The 19,720-nt window shown below is 38.3% G+C and overlaps 1 protein-coding gene across 4 annotated transcripts in view; it reads left to right on the plus strand.

The window, feature by feature from the left end:
* The first annotated feature begins 1,179 nt into the window (after nt 1-1,179).
* LOC308616247 (RNA-binding protein 27) overlaps nt 1,180-19,720 on the plus strand; it is a 70,543-nt gene continuing 52,002 nt past the window's right edge. For all 4 annotated transcript variants that reach the window (XM_081232482.1, XM_081232484.1, XM_081232483.1 and 1 more), the window contains exons 1-3: nt 1,180-1,415; nt 12,504-12,622; nt 15,104-15,228. In XM_081232482.1, the coding sequence (XP_081088608.1) occupies nt 1,357-1,415; nt 12,504-12,622; nt 15,104-15,228 (303 nt within the window). In that variant the 5' untranslated portion in view covers nt 1,180-1,356. The remainder of the gene's footprint in view (nt 1,416-12,503; nt 12,623-15,103; nt 15,229-19,720) is intronic.

Here is a 19,720-nt window from a genome sequence, read left to right on the forward strand (position 1 = left end):
GGCAGAGTTGAGTAGTTGGCCAGAGACCTCATGGCCCACAAAACCAAAAATATTAGCTGTCTAGCCCTTTACAGAAAAAGTTTGCCTACACCTGCTCCATATATATATATAGCATGCCTGCTTATTTTGGGTTGACCTGTCTCTTTTATACGAGGTGTGTGCTCATCAGGTATTTTTCATAGTGTTATGATTATAATGCGTTATCCCATATACTGTTCAGCTTTCTAAGAGGAGGGACTCTGTTTTGCTCACCATTGGAATCCTAGCGCCTTACACAGTGCTGGTATATAGCAGGTGCTCAGTATTTGTTGTTAAATAAACATTCTAACACCAGTGCCAAGCCAGTCATTTCAAAACTCCAAAAGGGATTTTTCATCTAGTACAGACTAAACTGTCTATTTCAGTGATTTCAATTTTTTTTAAATTATTTTTAAAAACTTTTTTTTTCTGACCAAAATCCTCCCACCGAATTTTAGATAGGCAATGAAGAGAGAATTTTTGTAAAGATTGGAATCCTTTTTCTTCCTAAATAAAAAATACATTTAAAATACTGGTAAAATTGAAATGGCCTCAGCTTTTTACAACCGTTGCGCCACGTTTTAAAAATGACGATTATTGGAGTCCAAGGCATGGTTGCCATAGCATTTTGCATAATTTAAGCACAGCAGCAAAAGATACCGGTATGCGTGCCGAGCAAAATGAGTGTGCGAGGAAAAAAAGTAAAATTTTGCGTTCTGTGCGATATGTCGAACGTGAACGTATTGCACGTTGTGTTGCAGATTTACTACAGCTGAGTCATTTCGGGACACGAGTGTGTGCTTCCAGGAAAAAACGAGAGGAAGGAGCCAGGCTGAGGGTCTCGCCGGGTTCCCCCACGCACTTCCAGCAGCAGACAGCGGTATTCCGCGGCGGTCGGCGGCGTGGTCAAAAAAAAAAAAAAGGCGCCGCGGCCCCTTTAAGAGCCACAGCACCTTCTCCAAGATACCATCTTGCACCAGGAGTTCACTTAAGCTCTCTACCTACCTTGCTAAATCCCTCCTCCTTCATGGGTACGACCGGCGGGCGGGGCGGATGAGCCTTTTCATTGGCTTTGCGCGCACGGCCCCTCTGTCTCCTATTGGTTCCCGCCTCCGTCACTCGACGCTGTCTCCCGCCCTTTGTGCCGTCGTGCTACGTTGAGTGAGGGCTCTTGGGTTAGTTCCTGTTAGGCCCCGGCCGGGGGAGTAGGTTGAAGTGCCCTGAGATGCCCGGTGGGCTGGGGCACTGAGAGCTGTGAAGAAGGCGTGAGGAGGCGGCGAGGGGCGACCCGCGGCCGGCCCGAACGGGAGCGGCGGCAGAGCCCGCCTTCCCTGCACCATGCTTATAGAGGATGTGGATGCCCTCAAGTCCTGGCTGGCCAAGTTATTGGAGCCGATGTGAGTGAGGCAGGCTGGGCCGGGGCTGGCGAACGTGGGCGTTGGGGGCCCGCGGGGGTGTGGGGGGAGGGGAAACGGCGTGGGGGAGGGCGGAGAGGAGGGACCGCGGTCGGGAGGTCCCGGCGATGTCTTCTCTGTAGTACTATCACCATCGTGAGGGTGGGGGGGGGGAGGGAGAGCAAGGGGCGTAGAGGCGGTATGGCTGGGGGGCCGGGGGAGGGGAGGAGGGCGGGGAGGACTGCGAGGGTTTTTTAAATGTAAATATTGGGGTGCTCAAAGGGGCAGAAGGAAGTGAGGGAATTTAAAACATTGCTCTTTGAGAACTGAGGGAGAAAGCGGGGCTGTCGAGGGATTTTAAAATTTGAATATCGGGCTCTTGAAGGGAGTATCAGGATACCAAGGGCTTTACAAATAATATTATTCCGGGACTAAAAGATCTAGAAGCAGAGTATCGAGGACCTTTTGAAAACATGAGGGGAGAAAGGGAGAGTAGGGACATTGAGAGATGTGTAGCTATTACTGAGCTCTAAAGGTTCAAGAATATTGAATTAAAGTAGGGTAGTTGAAAGGGATTTGTGGGCATCGAAGTGTTTTAGGAATTATTGGGAACCTGATAAGCCTATTGAGGGATGTTATTATTGAGGAGTTGATAGTGCCAGGAGAGCTGATGATTTTTAACTACCATTAGGGGTTGGGAAAATTGAGATTTTTGTAAGTTTGATTGGGGGTTGAAAGGACTACCCTGGTATCTAATATTATTGGGGGACGGGCTGGGAGGGGTATACCGGCAGCTTCTAGGGATTTTTGGATACAGGTATTGGAGTGATAAAAGGGGGGGTAGTAGGAAGAATGAGTTTTGTAAGTCCTGAGAGGGCAACTGAAGATATTGGGGTGTAGGATTATCGGTGCGGGGCTTGTTTTTTAAAAAATATTTTGGGTAGTGTTGTGGAAATATTGCTGGGACCCTTGAAAGGAATAGCGGCGGTATGAACTTTTGGTTGGTTTTGTAATCATTTTCAAGGGGCAAGGTTGTGAAGTTCTTACTTGGGACACTGGGGCACAGGTAGTCTCTGAAACACATCTCCATGAGCAAAGAGGGAAAGCTGGAGGGAGGGTTGGAGAGAGGTGCTAGCTCACCCTCTGGGGAAGGAAGGCATGGGAAGGGATCATTTGCTGCCCCCTTGTCATTTCTCCTTCTTACTTATCCTCCTAGTGGAGGGGAGGGCTTTCTGGCTGAAAGGAAAGGGGTAGATGAAGAGAAGGGCAGGCTTTGATTCATTAGATCAGATCACTTTAGTGGAAAAATTGAATTTTTGCAGAGGCAGAAAGAAGGGGTAGTTGGGGAGGTGTGGAGGTATGGTGAAGTTGGGGCTGTTGGGAGACAGCTACTTACTTCCCTGTTTGTCTATTTCCTTGTCCTCCTGAGAAACCCTGTTAACTAACGTTTGTTGTTTTGCCATTTTGGTTTCTTGGGTTGGGATGGTAACACCTAGGAAGACTCATCTGTAGTCCAGTGTGTCAGCCTTGTGAAAGGAGTAGGATGGGAAAGGGAGACAGCATTAGGAGCATTTTGATGTCTGAAATATTTATTTGCTTTCTGAGGACGAGGAGTGTGTGAGTAGAGCACAGGTATGAATAAATGTACACTAAGGGCCTCTGAGTTTTACATTAGTGATGGTCTGATTAAAGTGAAAGGGACTTCTGGACACCCTTGAAAGTTTTATAGAAGAATATGGGCCTCTTGAGTGTGCATCATACTTTCCCTACACACAGTAACAAGTTTGGAGCACAAAGATGGCAATGAAGGTGGGAAATCATGAAGTAGATTTAGTGAAATTGCCCATATATGGAAGAGGCTAGAAATAGAAGAAGGTCTATTAGAATATTCTTTACCTTTGTGTTTTTAGTTTTCTGGTAGAGATCCTTTTTTTTTTTTTTTTTTTTTTTTGCGTTACGCGGGCCTCTCACTGTTGTGGCCTCTCCCGTTGCGGAGCACAGGCTCCGGACGCGCAGGCTCAGCGGCCATGGCTCACGGGCCCAGCCGCTCCGCAGCATGTGGGATCTTCCCGGACCAGGGCACGAACCCGTGTCCCCTGCATCGGCAGGTGGACTCCCAACCACTGCGCCACCAGGGAGGCCCTAGAGATCCTTTTGAAAGTATTAAATGTGTACTTTATGTTTTGGGTAGAAGGTGACAAGTTTTAACATTATAGTTAATTGCTATTTTTTTTTTTTAAGTTCCCTGAAATGTTTTGGTCTGGGTAATGTTTTTTGGTTTCTTTCTTAATGTCAGAATTTAGTTTGGGTGGGAACTTAAACCTCCTAAGGGTGTTTTCACTAGGGTTTTTTTTGACTATTTACACTGATTTTTTCATAGATATTCTGTAATTTTCATGGGTAAAAATTATCTTTCGAAATGATTATTTCTGTTTAGTTTCCCCATTTGTTTTGGGTATATGTTCAACTTAAAGCTCACATCATGCATCTTTTCTTTTAAGAAAAATTTTGTTACTTTTTTAGGGTTAGAAAAGATCTAAAGTCACTGCTTAAACTTTAATAATACAAATGATTTTCCTAGAACCACAAAATTAAAATACTTATTTTTAACTCATGTAAGTAATGATTTTGGATGAAGGTGTTAATAAGAAATAGAAAATGCAAATGCTGAGGTTACGTATATTTTCATTCTTAGTATGTCGTCATGGGAGATTATTTTTTGTTTAGACATTCTAAAATGTAATAAATGATATGCTGAAGTGGGTTGTATTTGTAAATTTACTTTTTGCATATTCCAGATTCAAGAAAGTTTTCATAGGAGATTGGCATGTTGCTACAACATAGCATTTCAGAGCAGTTGTTAGGCTTTCATATAATGTAGTTGCAGTGGATATGTTGGAATCATACTGTAGCTGTGTACATCATTTCCTATTGCACTTTCTTATTTAGCTTAATTTGAAGTTAACTCAATTTAGGGAGTTCCCTGGCGGTCCGGTGGTTAGGATTCTGAGCTTTCACTGCCATGGGCCCGGCTTCAATCCCTGTTCTGGGAACTAAGATCCTGCAAGCCACACGGGTGGCCAAAAAAAAAAAAAAGTTAACTAAATTTATAAAAGTTTTTGATTTTTAGGGATTTTTAAGCATGGTCCACCTTGTCATAGTGAAATGAAGGCACGTAACAGGATATTACTAAGCCAGTCTAGTTTGTATGTGATTATTCCCTGTAGACAAATAAGAAATCTCATGCTGTTAGAGCTTATCTGTTTCCTTCCACTCCTTTTGTAGGTGTGGGACATGTCTATTACTTTACTAGAGGAAAATCAGAAGGAGGGAGGCTAGAAGAAATGACTCCTTAACTGGCTGTGAGAAACCCAGTACCATTTTTGTTGGCAGTGCAGTAAAGGGGAGAGAAACCATCTTAGTCAAGGAGTTTGTCTCTTCCTACCACTGCATGAACAGACTGAACTCACAGATCTTCTTTGGGGTCCTCACCCTTCTTCACTTTCAAAACCTCCTAGGTATCCTAGTTATAGAGACTGTGTAGGGATTATGCTTAAGTAGGACATGTTGGGTTTCTTTTCATTAGAAATAACTGCTCATTTTAAGTATTTGGACTCCTTAAAAGTAAGGGTCTAAGTAAACCTCGGGGATAAATCAATCACTAGAGAAATTTCTACAAGTTTAGAAAATGTTCAGGCAAGCATTTTTCAACAACAAAGATGCATTTCTACCAAAAATGCTGTCTTTAACGAGGAATGTTTTAAGTTTTTTATATTACATATATTAAATACGTACAAATACATCTAATTTACTGCTGCTTGTTAGGCTTATTGTAAAAATTTGTCTTGTGATGGTCATTTTGTAATGTATAGAAATATTGAATCACTATGTTGTACACCAGGAACTAACATAAGTGTTGTAGGTCAGTTTTACTTCAAAAACAAACAAACTCATACAAAAAGAGATCAGATTTGTGGCTACCAGAGGTGGGGGGTGGCGGGAGGGGAATTGAAGATAGTCAAAAGGCACAAACTTCCAGGTATAACATGTATAAGTACTAGGGAAGTGAAGCATGACTAATATAATTAATACTGCTGCGTTACTTATGAAAGTTGAGAGTAAATCCTCACTTCCATCACAAGGAAAAAATGTGTATTTTTTCTTTTATTTTGTGTCTATATGAGATGATGGATGTTCACTAAATTTATTATGGCAATCATTTCATGTATGTAAATCAAATCATTAATGCTGTACACTTCAGATGTATATAGTTCTGTATGTCAATTATATCCCAATAAAACTGGAAGAAAAAAAGCTATGAATAACAAAAATTTGTCCTGATAATGTGTTTATTTTTATTTATTTTTTTTGCGGTACGCGGGCCTCTCACCGCTGTGGCCTCTCCCCGTTGTGGCCTCTCCCGCTGCGGAGCACAGGCTCCGGACGCGCAGGCCCAGCGGCCATGGCCCACGGTCCCAGCCGCTGCGCGGCATGTGGGATCTTCCCAAACCGGTGCACGAACCCGCGTCCCCTGCATCGGCAGACGGACCCTCAACCACTGCGCCACCAGGGAAGCCCCCTGATAATATGTTTAAAAAGAGTGATAGGGTTTGTAATACTTTTTGGACAGCTGTATCCATCTATTTATCTATCATCTATCTATTTTAGTAGAGCATCATTATGTGACTTAGGACATTTAGCTTCTAGTTCTATATGTGATTCACTGTTTGACTTTGGAGAGATTGTCTAACCTTCCTATATTAAACAGAGTTAATTACTTTAACCTTTTACCTACCTCACAAATATGATATGAGTATTATGATGCAGACTCTAAAAAGTGCTTTGTGTACCTCAGAATCATTAAATATAAATGAAATTTTATGATTTTTGAAATGTGAAAATATGTTGAACTCTTTTTGCAAAAATATTTTACTTACTAATGTTAAGCGCTGCTGCCTCTTACAAAGTAATCAGTCTAGTGCATGACAGGGTTAGATTCTCTACAGGCCCTATAGGTAGGGACAAGAATTGCTAGTGAAAGGACTTGGTGTGCAGTTTCTGTGAGTTCAGGTCTTTGTAAAAAAAAATGCACCAGGAGATTGACTGTTTCATTTCTGAGTATGATGGAAAAGGCAGCAGTAATGTTCATTGAGGTCATTTTATGACTCGGTGGTCAGTGGGTGTATACTTGGGTTGAACTCTAAAGTTTACATGCTGCTTATAGGTTTGCAGTCCTTATCAAGTTAACTCTGACTAGTAATCTCTGCAGTTGCTCAAATGGGAAGAAAAATCACCATGTAGCAGCTGTTACATCACATCTCCCTGATAAATAAACTAAAAGGGTAAAATGAGTATTTTGTAAATATGTTCTTAAGATCAAAAAGTAGTGATAATTTTCTGAAATGTATGTAGTGGCTTTATAGAATTGGTGTGCCTCTAAAGTCCTGTGGGACTTGTTTAAGGAGACCGTTCACTGTTTCACAGAAAGACTTATTTTGACCGGAAGACTTCTTGGCAAGTTATAGTATACTAAGTTAGGAAGGTATTTGTTCTTATGTCCTTTGGTCCACCTCCTAAATATTTCTGACTTCATTCTCCCTGGCCCAATCGTTGTAGGCTAGAAGCCATATATTGCTTTTATAGCCTTATGTTTCCTACCACTGTCTTGTCTCATCCTCTCACAGTGTTGTTACTTCATTATTAATCTCTTTTTTTAAACCATTTGATATTTTGTACTATAATTATTTGTTTTCATTTCCATCTCTTAGCCTTGTGACTGCAGGGCAATGTCTGTCTTGCTCAAAGTAATTCCATTACCCAGCAAGATGCTTGGCATTTTGTTAAGACTCGGTAAATGTTTAAATGAATCAATATCCTCATATGTATATTTAGGTTGGTCACAATTAGAAAAGTAAGATTTTGTTTTAGTAGTCTAATTTTCTGGGTGTGCTTAGCTGGGGGCTACTGCACTAGGAGCCATAGTCCAAGTATCACAATGAGATATAACTGAGAGTCATATATTTTCCCCTCCAGATAAATCTAGGGATATTTTCTTCTACATCATATTCATTTATGAAAGCCCCTAATTAATGAAGGAGAGTATGAAATCTTTCATTTGAAAAGAAGTAGAAGTACCAATATTTGTGTTTCTTAATATGAGTTAACAGGTTCTTAGAAATTAATAGTTATTTATTCACTTATACTCTGATAAAATCAACTCAGGTTTTACTTACTTTTCCAGTACTTTCTTATCAAGGGAATATTCTGAACATAGATCTCAGTGTCAGACTTCCTGTTTTTCTACTTTTTTATAAGTAGAAATAAAAGCATTGCGTTACAGAAAATGTAGACGGGACAGAAGAGGATAAAATTATTTGTATATATTTATTTCTAGTTTCTCTTCTGTGTATGAACTTTCATGTAGCTGTAATTAGGCTCAAATGTAAACTTTAAAAAAAATTTTTTATTTTTGGCTGCATCGGGTCTTTGCTGTGGCACGTGGGCTCTTCGTTGTGGCGCACGGGCTTGTCTCTAGTTGTGGTGCGCAGGCTCCAGGGCACATGGGCTCTCTAGTTGAGGTGCACAAGCTCAGTAGTTGTGGTGCGCGGGCTTAGTTGCCCTGCGGCATGTGGGATCTTAGTTCCCTGACCAGGGATTGAACTCGCATCCCCTGCGTTGGAAGGCGGATTCCTTACCACTGGACTACCAGGGAAGTCCCTCAAATGTAAAATTTTTTATCTTGATTTCTCCAGTTGACGTTAGCATTTTAATCTTTGTGTATTGTTTCTGTAACCATCACTTTGGATGCCTAATGTTTCATAAACAACAATAAGAGTGGTTACTTTGACTTTACTTTTTCTGTTAAAAATAATGCTGTTTTTATATAATACATGTATATGTATTTAGTGTCTCTTAGGTACCCATAATATTTTCTACGTTTGGCTTTATTTTCTGAGGTTTGTTTCCCATAAGTACAACTACTAGTCAAAAGAGTATGGACATTTTTTTAAAATTAATTAATTAATTTCTTTATTTTTGGCTGCGTTGGGTCTTCGTTGCTGCGCGCGGGCTTTCTCTGGTTGCAGCGAGCGGGCACTTCTCTTGTTTCGGAGCACAGGCTCTCGGTGTGCAGGCTTCAGTAGTTGTGGCACGCGGGTTTAGTTCCTCCGCGGCATGTGGCATCTTCCCAGACCAGAGCTCGAACCCGTGTCCCCTGCATTGGCAGGCAGATTCTTAACCACTACACCACCAGGGAAGTCCTAAGTATGAACATTTTTAATGGTTGTTGATACACATTAGGATCAGGAGGTTTTTTTCTTGTGGCCCAGTAGCGTAGTCATTACTTGTCTCACCTCTGAAACAAAAATCACACTGAGGTAGAACTTAAAACAGCTCACATTCAGAAACATGTAGATTTTTCTGAAAATGGATGAGGCTTAGGTAGCCTTGGCTTTTTCCTAAAGTAGTTAGTGGTGTTTCTTGGCTTGGGGCTTAAGGTCAGGGAGAACCTTTACTCTTTGTTCTTCAAATTGGGTATATGTCTAAATCTGTAAAGCTGAGGGCCAGCTCAGTGGATGTGTCAGTACCTGCAATGGAGATTTCATTTAGAAGGAAAAAGACAAATTTGAGGTTTTTACAGATAAGACAATTTTAGGACAATATTTCTGTTCATTTCCCCTAATAAAAATTAATTCTAGTCAATTTTATTTTTTGAATTAAAAGATAGATAATTGAAATGTTCTTAGGACATTATTGTGCAAGATGTGAACTTTAAGGAATCCTCATTTGTAACTTCCATTAAACTTAGGAAATTTCTTTTGTTGGTTCTTTATTTTAACTGAAAGGTGATTATTGGTTGAGACTTAGAATACATTAATTTGTTGTACAGATAAACGTTAGAAAAATGTATATGCGGTGATAGATTTTACTTGCATGGAACTGCAGCTGAGTTTTAGTTCCACAGGTAAGCTGTCTGCCTGCTCTTGAATGGATCACATGATTTGTCTTTACATATTTACAGATTTAGGTGTCTATAAAATGAATAATAATTGATTGATTATGCTGTTAAGGTCTTTTAAAGACTATAGTAGAATAGTAATTTTAGGTGGATATTATTACCTTTTCTAATCTCTTTGTTATAATGGAAGTCCCTTTTTGTCTAGAAACGTGTGTATTTAATTAACATAGCCATGGCTCCAGAATTTTAAAATCTCTTTCTTTCCAAAATGTATTTGTCCCTGTAGTTAAACAGAAATGAATTTCCATAAGCTTTGGTTACAAATGAAGAGCTAAAAGGTTTTAAATGCTCTTCTTGGGTACTGCTTTTTGTGTAAGAGAAGTAGGAAGTGGCCCTGCATTTGATCCTATCAAGGATCTTAATCATGCTCAGATTTTTGTGACACACTTCTGGAAGTCTTGTTGGGCTACTATTAGTATTGGTAACATAGCTGCTACTGTATTGTAATTGTCAGTTTTTAAAGATTATATGGTAAGTGGTGATGAAAGAATAAATAAGAGCAATCATAAAGGTACAGAAAATTACAGCAAAAAACTCCCTAATGTATTTAAGTTTCAACATGACTCATTATTTCAGACTGGCAATTTCCTTCACAGTGCATTTATGGATACATATTAGGAGCTGTTAAATTTAAATCGTCCCATTCCTTTGTCTGTAAACATGCTTTTGTATTTGGTGCAGAATTCTAACTATCAGTTATTAACAGTCAGTTGTTCACTCACATTAAACAAATATTTAGAATCTGTGATCACTCTTTTTTCTTGGTGTCTAGCCTTTTTCTACTCTTTTACCTTCTTGTAAGTATTCATCTTGAGGTTTTTTTTTTTTTTTTTTTGGCTACGCGCAGTCCTTCTCTAGTTGTGGTGCACGGGCTTCCCATTGTGGTGGCTTCTCTTGGTGCAGAGCACGGGCTCTAGGGCATGCGGGCTCTAGAGCGCAGGCTCAGTAGCTGTGGTGCACGGGCTCATTTGCTCCGCGGCATGTGGGATCCTCCCAGACCAGGGCTCAAACCCGTGTCCCCTTCATTGGCAGGCGGACTCTTAATGACTGCGCCACCAGGGAAGTCCCCCATCTTGAGTTTTAACACTATCACATCAAGAAGTATTTCATCAGAAGCAACCTAACTCTGCATTTGTTTTTCAGAGTCTGAATACTAAATATACGTATAAGATATCTGGGTTTGTTTAACTCACCTCATCCAGTAATCTGAGTTTTGCCTCTTTCTCACTAGATGCTTCATATCCTTACCCAGTGTTATACCTGTTAGGTCGTGAGACTCCTTGAAGGTCCCTATAACATCGGGGAAAATAACATTGCTTCTTTTCCTCCATTCTTACTTATTTTAAAAAATCCTTTCTCTCTGTGTTTAGAATATCTTCCTTATCCAGGTTCTGAACTTTCTAAGTAAGGGTAGAGATGTAATTTCTTTTTCCTCTCCTCCATTTGAATGTTGATTAGAACTATACTGATCAAACGTCTTACTGTTCTCAGGAGTGAAATGAAGTCTATCTACACATCTCTAATTTTAAGGTGTTCATGGAAGTGCCAAGGTGGGCATGGCATGGGTAACATTTTTTGAAGGTGGAAATGCTATATATCCATTTTAGAATTTAGCAATTGGATTTACTAAGGTAATCTGTTCGTAATTCTCCAAAATGTAATAGTTTTTACTTAAAAATTCCAGCTTTCTTTTAATTAATATGTAGCTCATCATCTGTATACTTATACTCCTAGTGCACTTTGACCTTTGCCCATCATTTTTTTTTATAGTTTTGAGTTTTGTAAAATTGACAAAATTGCAATTTGCTTTCTTAGAATTTGGTGCATAAATGAGCATGGATATTTAAAGAACCAGCCTTGCCTGAAACAGTGTTAATATTGACAGTGCAAAAAGTCTGCTATTTTATTGGAATTATTAATTTTAAAAGTATACATTACACTAGAAAGGAAGTAAGGGTGCTGGTGCTTGTTTTTTATTTACTAATCTCATAAAGTTATTGGAAATGTGATTGATACCTTGAACTGAAACTTTAACTTTCTGATTGATGGTAGAGGCCCAAGGATTATAGAATAACATTAGTTAGATTTGAATAGTGTATTATAGGGATATGATCACTTTGCTTGCATAATGATTTTATTTACTGTCATTCTGAATTTTTTCATTTTACCTTCACGACAACGCTGTGAAGCCACAAAGGATATGTTACTTAAATGTACATTTATGGGGAAAATAGAATATAAATATATAAGTGTGTGTATAAATATTTTTTATAACATGGAAACTTTCTATTTTATGTAATACATATAAAATGTTAAGTCTGGCAGATTGCTACTCAAGGATCATGTGGCACCCTGGCATAGGAGGTAATTTTGAATGTCAAAGTCAGGTTACTACTACTGACTAGAAAAAAAAAAAAAGTGACGTAGACAAAGGTTATCTCTGCTGCCCTTTCACCATTTCTCTTGTCCTTTCTGTTCTCCCAGATCTTTTCTTTCTTGCTTGTAGCTGCTGAAGCGTTTGCCAATAAAATTTAAGGTGACATCCTTCTTGTGTTCTCACTTTTTATCTTAAAAAGATCCTTGAGATACTCACTGAGAAGATTAGTAGTGGAAATTGATTGCCATTTTTAGATGTTGGTGCTTGGGGTTATAGGGAATGGGGAAAGCTGTCGCGTCACACTTTCCCTGCTTCTTCCTCATTGATCATGTGGAACAAGTAGTTCCTGAGGATACTGATAGTGCTTCTACAGGCTGGGAGTCAAGCTGCAACTTAAGGGTCCATTGCCACTCTTTCCCTATTACCACCGAGAGCAAATAAATGTAGATTTGGTCCAAAATTCTGAGTATGATTAGAACATTGAAAATAGGAGACAAATTATTTCATAAGAATAAGCAGAAAAAAAAAACTTACTTGTACTATATATATGCTCTTTGTTAAAATAGTCGCCTTTGTTTGCAGTCACTTTTTAAAAGTTTTTGACTTAAAGCTTTCTAAAATAGGGGTGACTTCATTAATGACATCAGTGTTTGAAAAAAAATGTTTAAAAATTTTTGTTTTCTCTTTGTTTAACTAGATGTGATGCTGACCCATCAGCCTTAGCCAACTATGTTGTAGCACTGGTCAAGAAGGACAAACCTGAGAAAGAATTGAAAGCCTTTTGTGCCGATCAACTTGACGTATTTTTACAAAAAGGTAATTATTATAGGCCTTCAACCAAGTATTTAAGTAAAGATTTTAAATTTAAAGCTTCCTGATAAAATCTTGAAGATAAAGCTTGAAAGGAAGGAAATTGGTCAGGGTCCTTTAAATACTTGAATATACCTATTCATGCTTAATTATTTATTGTGTATTTTGGCAAAACTTTTTTTCCTTTTCCTTCTCTGCTTCTCTCCTATATTGAGGCAGTGGTAACTCAAATGCTTTTTAGGTGAATGAATCCCTTGCAGCTTGTGGTAGAGCCTGGTTGATGGTTGAGGGGTAGCAATTTAAGGATAATGAAGTTGCTTATTCTTACTGTTTATTAGGACAATGAAGGTATCTGTTTTTCTTCTTCTTGGCTGGGCTTCTTGATATCCAAGAAGAAATGGGCATGATCCTCCTCTTCTTGTGTCTTTAACTTCATCATCTTATCAAAGTCTTGGCCATAGTCTGCGGAGCTTACTAGGGGCCTCCCTGCTGCTTCTCTGACTCATCTCCTACCATTCCCCGTCACTTTTTCTATTCTAGTCCCATTGACCACCTTGCTGTTTTTTCAGCATGGCAGACATGTTCCCATCTCAGGGCTTTTGAACACTGTTTACCCTTGCTTGAAACATGGTTTCTTATGGTTTCTGGTCTCTTCTCAAATGTCATCTTCTCGAGTGGTTTCCCCTGAGCATCCTGTATACAATATAGTATACCCCATACCCCTAATCACTCTCTCCTCTTCCCAGCCTTGCTTTATTTATTTATTTTTTCATGGCACTTGTTACTCCCTGTCACGTTATATGTTTATTTGCCTGTTTATCTGTGTGTATCTCTTTCCCCACCTCCCCTTTGTCTTTCCATTTGTTGAGATTGGTGACTCAGAACCTACAGGCTTGGCATGTAGAAGATACTCAGTAAATATTGTTGAATGAACAAACAGGAATGTGGGTAATTCATACTTACTAGTTGATCCAGCTGTTGGTAATGAGACGATACCCTTTAACTCAAATATTTACTGAGAAAGAAAAGATAGTAAATATGGCTTCTCAGTCTAAAACACAGGATTACATATTTTTGGGGGCATTTTTAAGGCTTTTTATACAAAATAAATCTAATACAGGATTCTTCCAGTACCGATGAGTATTTCCTTTTCTAAATGTATTAATTTATATTACTTAGTTTTAATTAAAGATAGTCATGATATATGTCTTTTAAATTACAAAAGTAGTACATGTTTTAAAAAATGCTTTAGAAATACAGAAGCATATGAAGGAGGTCTGATCATGAAGGCTTTTTTTTTTTTTTTTTTTTTTTGCGGTACGCGGGCCTCTCACTGTTGTGGCCTCTCCCGTTGCGGAGCACAGGCTCCGGACGCGCGGGCTCAGCGGCCATGGCTCACGGCCCAGCCGCTCCGCGGCATGTGGGATCCTCCCAGACCGGGGCACGAACCCGCCTGCCCTGCATCGGCAGGCGGACTCTCAACCACTGCGCCACCAGGGAAGCCCTATGAAGGCTTTTGAATGGTCTGATTAATTTGTTTTAAAGTTATGTGTAACAAGAGCTCACAATTTTATAATCATGGAAAATGCTTACTGTACAAATTAATAGCATAAAAAAGTTTATGAAAAGATGCTTTTCTGAAGAAAAATTAATTTGACATTTTAGAAATAGCTATTTATGTAAAATGTGTAATAGTTGCAGTGTAAGCAGAGTCTGTGTGGTACTTCTGATATGCTCTTTAGCTGTTCCTGAGGGGTAGGACCAATGAAAGTGATTTAACTTTGGTTTGAATAACATAATATAAATATTTTGACATTTAATTTGTAATAAATTCATCTGTTTCTCCCCATTCAATTAGTCTGAAGAGTTACAAAATAGAGCATCCCTTAAGTAAAACACAAAATGATATTTTCATATCACTTCTCATATCAAAGTTTATTTTTCAACTGAGTTAAAAATACTTTTAATTAAATTTTTGAGTAGGCAGTACATTTAGTCTAACAATGTAATGGGATGCCATGAAAAGTCTCTCACCTCATCTGCGCCCTTCCCACCTCCAGTGCACAACTTTGTCATTTTTATGTGCTTTCAGGGTTTTTTTTAATGCAAATAGATATAGATAAAATATGTAATCTTATATCTTTGAGAGTTGATATTATCAGTACGCATTCTTTTTCTAGCCACTCTGTGTTCTGTTCAGTTGTCATATAATTTATTAAATAGTCTCTTATTCATGGACATTTGGGTTGTATCCAATCTTTTACATACTCAAACAAGCAATCTTGCATATAAATCATTCTGTACATGTGCAAGTATGTTCAAAGGGTTTTAAAACCCAGAAGAGGGGTTCTCCCCCATAAGGGTTAGGCTCATTTTTAGTTCCACCAGCAGTGTATGAGATGTCCCACTTTCCTCAGCTTTGCCAGTAGTGTTGTCAAACTTTTGGTGTTTGTTTGTGTAACACTTACATATTATTTCTTCTCCTAGAGACTTCAGGTTTTGTGGATAAACTATTTGAAAGTCTCTATACTAAGAACTACCTTCCACCTTTGGAACCAGTTAAGCCTGAGCCAAAACCACCAGTCCAAGAAAAAGAAGAAGTTAAAGAAGAGGTAATGCAGAGTTTTCTTTTGCTTGTGGGCACTTCTTAGATCTTATTACCAATATCATTCTTAGCTGGTAGTTGGCCTCTTTAGAACTCTCTTGATGGAAGTTTCTGGGTTTTGGACATGGTGCAGATTCTTTATCAGGGCTTCTTAGTTCCTTGGACTTGAGGAATTGGAAGAATTTCAGATAGCTTGTTTAGTGTTACAAGAAATATTTTAGTAATATTGAGGAGTTCAGGGAAATCTTTTCCAGTGACTTTTAGAAAAAGAAAACTTGGTTAAAAATAGGCTTGACTACCTCAATGAGAAGCACCGCAACAAAGAGTAGCCCCCGCTCAATGCAAGTAGAGAAAGCCTGCACAGCAACAAAGACCCAACGCAGCCAAAAAAAATAATAAAATTTTTTTTAAAAAATAGGCTTGACTGAAAGTAAAGTATTAATGAAACCTCAAGAGAAATCATTACATCATTTTCATGTGAAGAGAAACCATTTCTTCTTTTTTAACCATATAGTTTTTTTTAGCTAATGGAATTATAAACATCACTTTCAACATAGGAAAGAAAAGGAAAATAAATGTTTTTACAGTGTTGAAGTATAAAAACATGATTTAGGTGGTAGTCTAATTGTTTGAACCAAGGAGGAAATTTTACAGAGTTCATTTGTAATTCTTTTTATATATAGATATCATAGTATTTAGTATTACATGATGAGAATATGGGCTCTAAAATTAGGCTGTGTGAATTAAAATAGTGGCTTTAAAATAAGTTATTCTTTGTTTCATTTTCACATCAGCAAAATGATGATCATAGTAGTACTTATCTCATTGAGGATTAAATGAGATTTATACACCACCCCCCACCCCGCACCGTAGTCCAGTGCCTGGCACATAAATGTTGGTTATTATATAGAAGTATTTCCCAACTTTTGTTTTTATTATAATTATTTAATAAACTTTTTATTTGGGAATAATTTTAAACTTACAGAAAAATTATAAGAATAGTACCCAAAACACCTGTTTGTCATCTACCTGGATTCAACTATTGAAGATTTGCCCTGTTTGCTCTCTTTATATATCCTCACCCAGAACTATTTTTTTCTGAATCATTTGGGGGTAAGTCAGATACATCATGACCCTTGATCCCCAAATACTCTCTGTATTTCATAAGAATAAGGATATTCTCTTAGATAGCTTTAGTACCGTTATCAGTTTCAGTAACTTTAACATCAATAAAACACTTTAAATTATTTATTTATTTATTTATTTACTTGGCCGCACTGGGTCTTAGTTGCGGCATGCAGGATCTTTATTGTGGCTTGCGGGATCTTTTGGTTGTGGCATGCAAACTCTTAGTTGTGGCATCCAGGATCTAGTTCCCTGACCAGGAATTGAACCCAGGCCTCCTGCATTGGGAGCATGGAGTCTTAGCTACTGGACCACTAGGGAAGTCCCCTAACATCGATAAAACACTTTAATCTACTGTCTGTTTTCCAGTTTTGTCAATCGACCCAACAGTGTCCCTTTTTTATAGCATGTTTTTTTTTTTCTCTCCAGTACAGGATTCATTCTGAAGATCACATGTTGCATTTAGTTGTCATTTCTGATACATTTTTATCCTCTTTTTTTTTTTTTTTTCCCCTTATGGCTACACCATGCAACATGCGGGATCTTAGTTTCCCTGACCAGGGATCAGACCCATGCCCCCTGCAGTGGAAGCGCAGAGGCTTATCCACTGGACCACCAGGGAAGTCTCTTTGATACAGTTTTAAATGCTAGCTTGATTGAACTGATCCAACATTAAAACAAAATGTAGCTATACTTAATTAAGATCACTTGAGATTACTGCCACTTTTTTGTTTTTGGCTCATGCTCTCTAGTTGTCTCACAGAGTCTTTTTAAAATAGAAGGGGCATGCAGCTAGAGATTATCATACTAAGTGAAGTTAGTCAGAAAGAGAGACAAATACCATATGATATCACTTATATGTGGAATCTAAAATATGGCACAAATGAACCTATCTATGAAACAGCAACAGCATCATGGATATGAGAACAGACTGGTGGTTGCAAAGAGGGAGGGAGCTGGGGGTGGTGGATTGGGAGGTTGGGGTTAGCAGGTGTAAGCTTTTATATATAGAATGGATAAACAACAAGGCCCTACCGTACAGCACAGGGAATTATACTCAGTATCCTATTATAAACCATAATGGAAAAGAATATTAAAAAAAAGAATGTATGTATATATATATATGTATGTATAACTGAGTCACTTTGCTATACAGCAGTAATTAACACAACATTATAAATCAACTATACATCAATTAAAAAGGGGGGGGCTCACAGTATGTTTCTTCAAGTAATGGAAATAGGAAGAAACTTTACTTCCATACTTGATAGTGTGTAATTTTTGGTTTAAGGTATAGGTTAGGGAATTCCTGGCTCCCCAGTGGTTAGGACTCTGCGCTTTCACTGCTGAGGGTGCGGGTTCAATCCCTGGTCAGGGAACTTAAAAAAAGGTATACGTTAAATCTTTTTATAATAAGTTAAAATTTTTGCAGCGTATGTCCTTTTATACAGTCATTAAAGGTCGGTGGATTGGAAGTGTCTGTTTGAAAGACAGCTCATTTGAATATGAGGAAAATTGCATTATTTTGAGTTTTGAAAGAACAGTTTAAAAACCAAATTGTTGCACTATTTCATTTTGTATCTTTGTAGTAAATTCTAATTTTGAAAATTATGAAAAATGGATTTCAGCTTCTGTATATGTATAACTACCCCAAATGATGCTGTCTGGCATTTTCCCCATTTTCTAAGCTTTCATACATAACTTAATTGTCATTACTAACAAATAATAGTTTGTAGAATAGTGTGTCAATATAATAGTTTATAGTAATTGGCAGATAACATTGAGGGAAGGGGATTTGAGGTAGCACTGCCTTTGGCTAATTATCTCTTTTTCTGGTCTGTGCTCAGTTGGTGCAGTTGCTCTGAGCACGGGAGCAAATCTGAGGACTAGCTGTTTTAACTTTCTTCCTTGGTCCCCAGCTACACGGTACCATCAGTTTTACAATAAAACTATTGGTCACACAGGGAACCAGGTGAGAGAATTTGGATCATTGGCACAACTCATCCTGGGGCTGGAAAAACACTTGGTATATATGTGCCATGATTTATGAAGCACAGTGTGTTCTATCTGCATTTGGAAAATTATTTCTGAATTTGTTGTGGTTATAATTAATTAGCTGTCATCAAACCCTTTACCCTGTCCCTCTGAGTTCATGAACGTGCAAAAGAATAATCATGAAAATAGTGGATCTTTGATATTATAATTCCTTATTCACACTATATCACAATCATCTGAAACGTTAGAAGACAGTTTTTCTTAGACCCACTGCATGGATTTATGACTGGAAATATGAGAGCCTCTGGCACAGTTTTTCCCCTGTTTGTTTTTTCTGAAAGTACCTTTATTTCACTTAATTAAACAAAAAACAACCCTGTTTTAGAGACTTTTCAGTACACATCAAAGGGAGACAGAATAGTTTAATGAATTCCCAGTATTCATCACCCCAGCAGCTCATCAATCCAGGGCCAATCCTGCCTCAACCACATACCTATATACTTTTTTTTTTTTTTTTTTTTTTTTTCTTTTTGCGGTATGCGGGCCTCTCACTGTTGTGGCCTCTCCCGTTGCGGAGCACAGGCTCCGGATGCGCAGGCCCAGCGACCATGGCTCACGGGCCCAGCCGCTCCGCGGCATATGGGATCCTCCCAGACCGGGGCACGAACCCGTATCCCCTGCATCGGCAGGCGGACTCTCAACCACTGCGCCACCAGGGAGGCCCCTATATACTTTTATATCTAAAATGGTCCAGTGGAATGGAGGCTTTCAGACTTGTATAGCCCTGATAGACGAAGATAATAAATAATTAAAACGTCTTAAATATGTGTGTAATGATCAAACTTCTAAAAGAAGATGTGAGGTAGAAGAATTTAAGTCAGGTGGACAACATAGAAGAAAAACTTTTAAAATTAGCATGTTTGGTCATAATCTGATTCTATAAAGAAATTTACTTTTCATATTCTTAGAATACTAGGCTCAAAGTGGGTAAGAGGTTTTGGAGTATGAAGTCTTTACATATACTTCATATTAGTTCAAGAAAAATATGACAGTTTAGTGCCGTGTAACTCATTTCAGAGTAAAAGTTTTAAGTAATTGTGGAAAAACATATCCTTACTACAGGAAGTTTTAGAAATTTTATTTAAAATAGAAAAGAATACAGATTATTTTTGTTTAACTTATATAAAAAGTTTTCATTATGAAAATGCTTGAAAGAAGGCAAAATATAATGAGTCCCCATGAAGCCCTCATTTCATCTTCAATAATTATAGAGCCATGGGCAGTCTTTTTCTGTACCTTCAACCACTTTCCATCCTTTTAAATTATTTTTAAACAAATTCCTGACATCATATTATTTCATCTGTAAATACTTAGCAGGC

The sequence above is a fragment of the Mesoplodon bidens genome (assembly GCF_964165515.1).
Source record: "Mesoplodon bidens genome assembly, chromosome: 4".
Lineage (NCBI taxonomy): Eukaryota > Metazoa > Chordata > Mammalia > Artiodactyla > Ziphiidae > Mesoplodon > Mesoplodon bidens.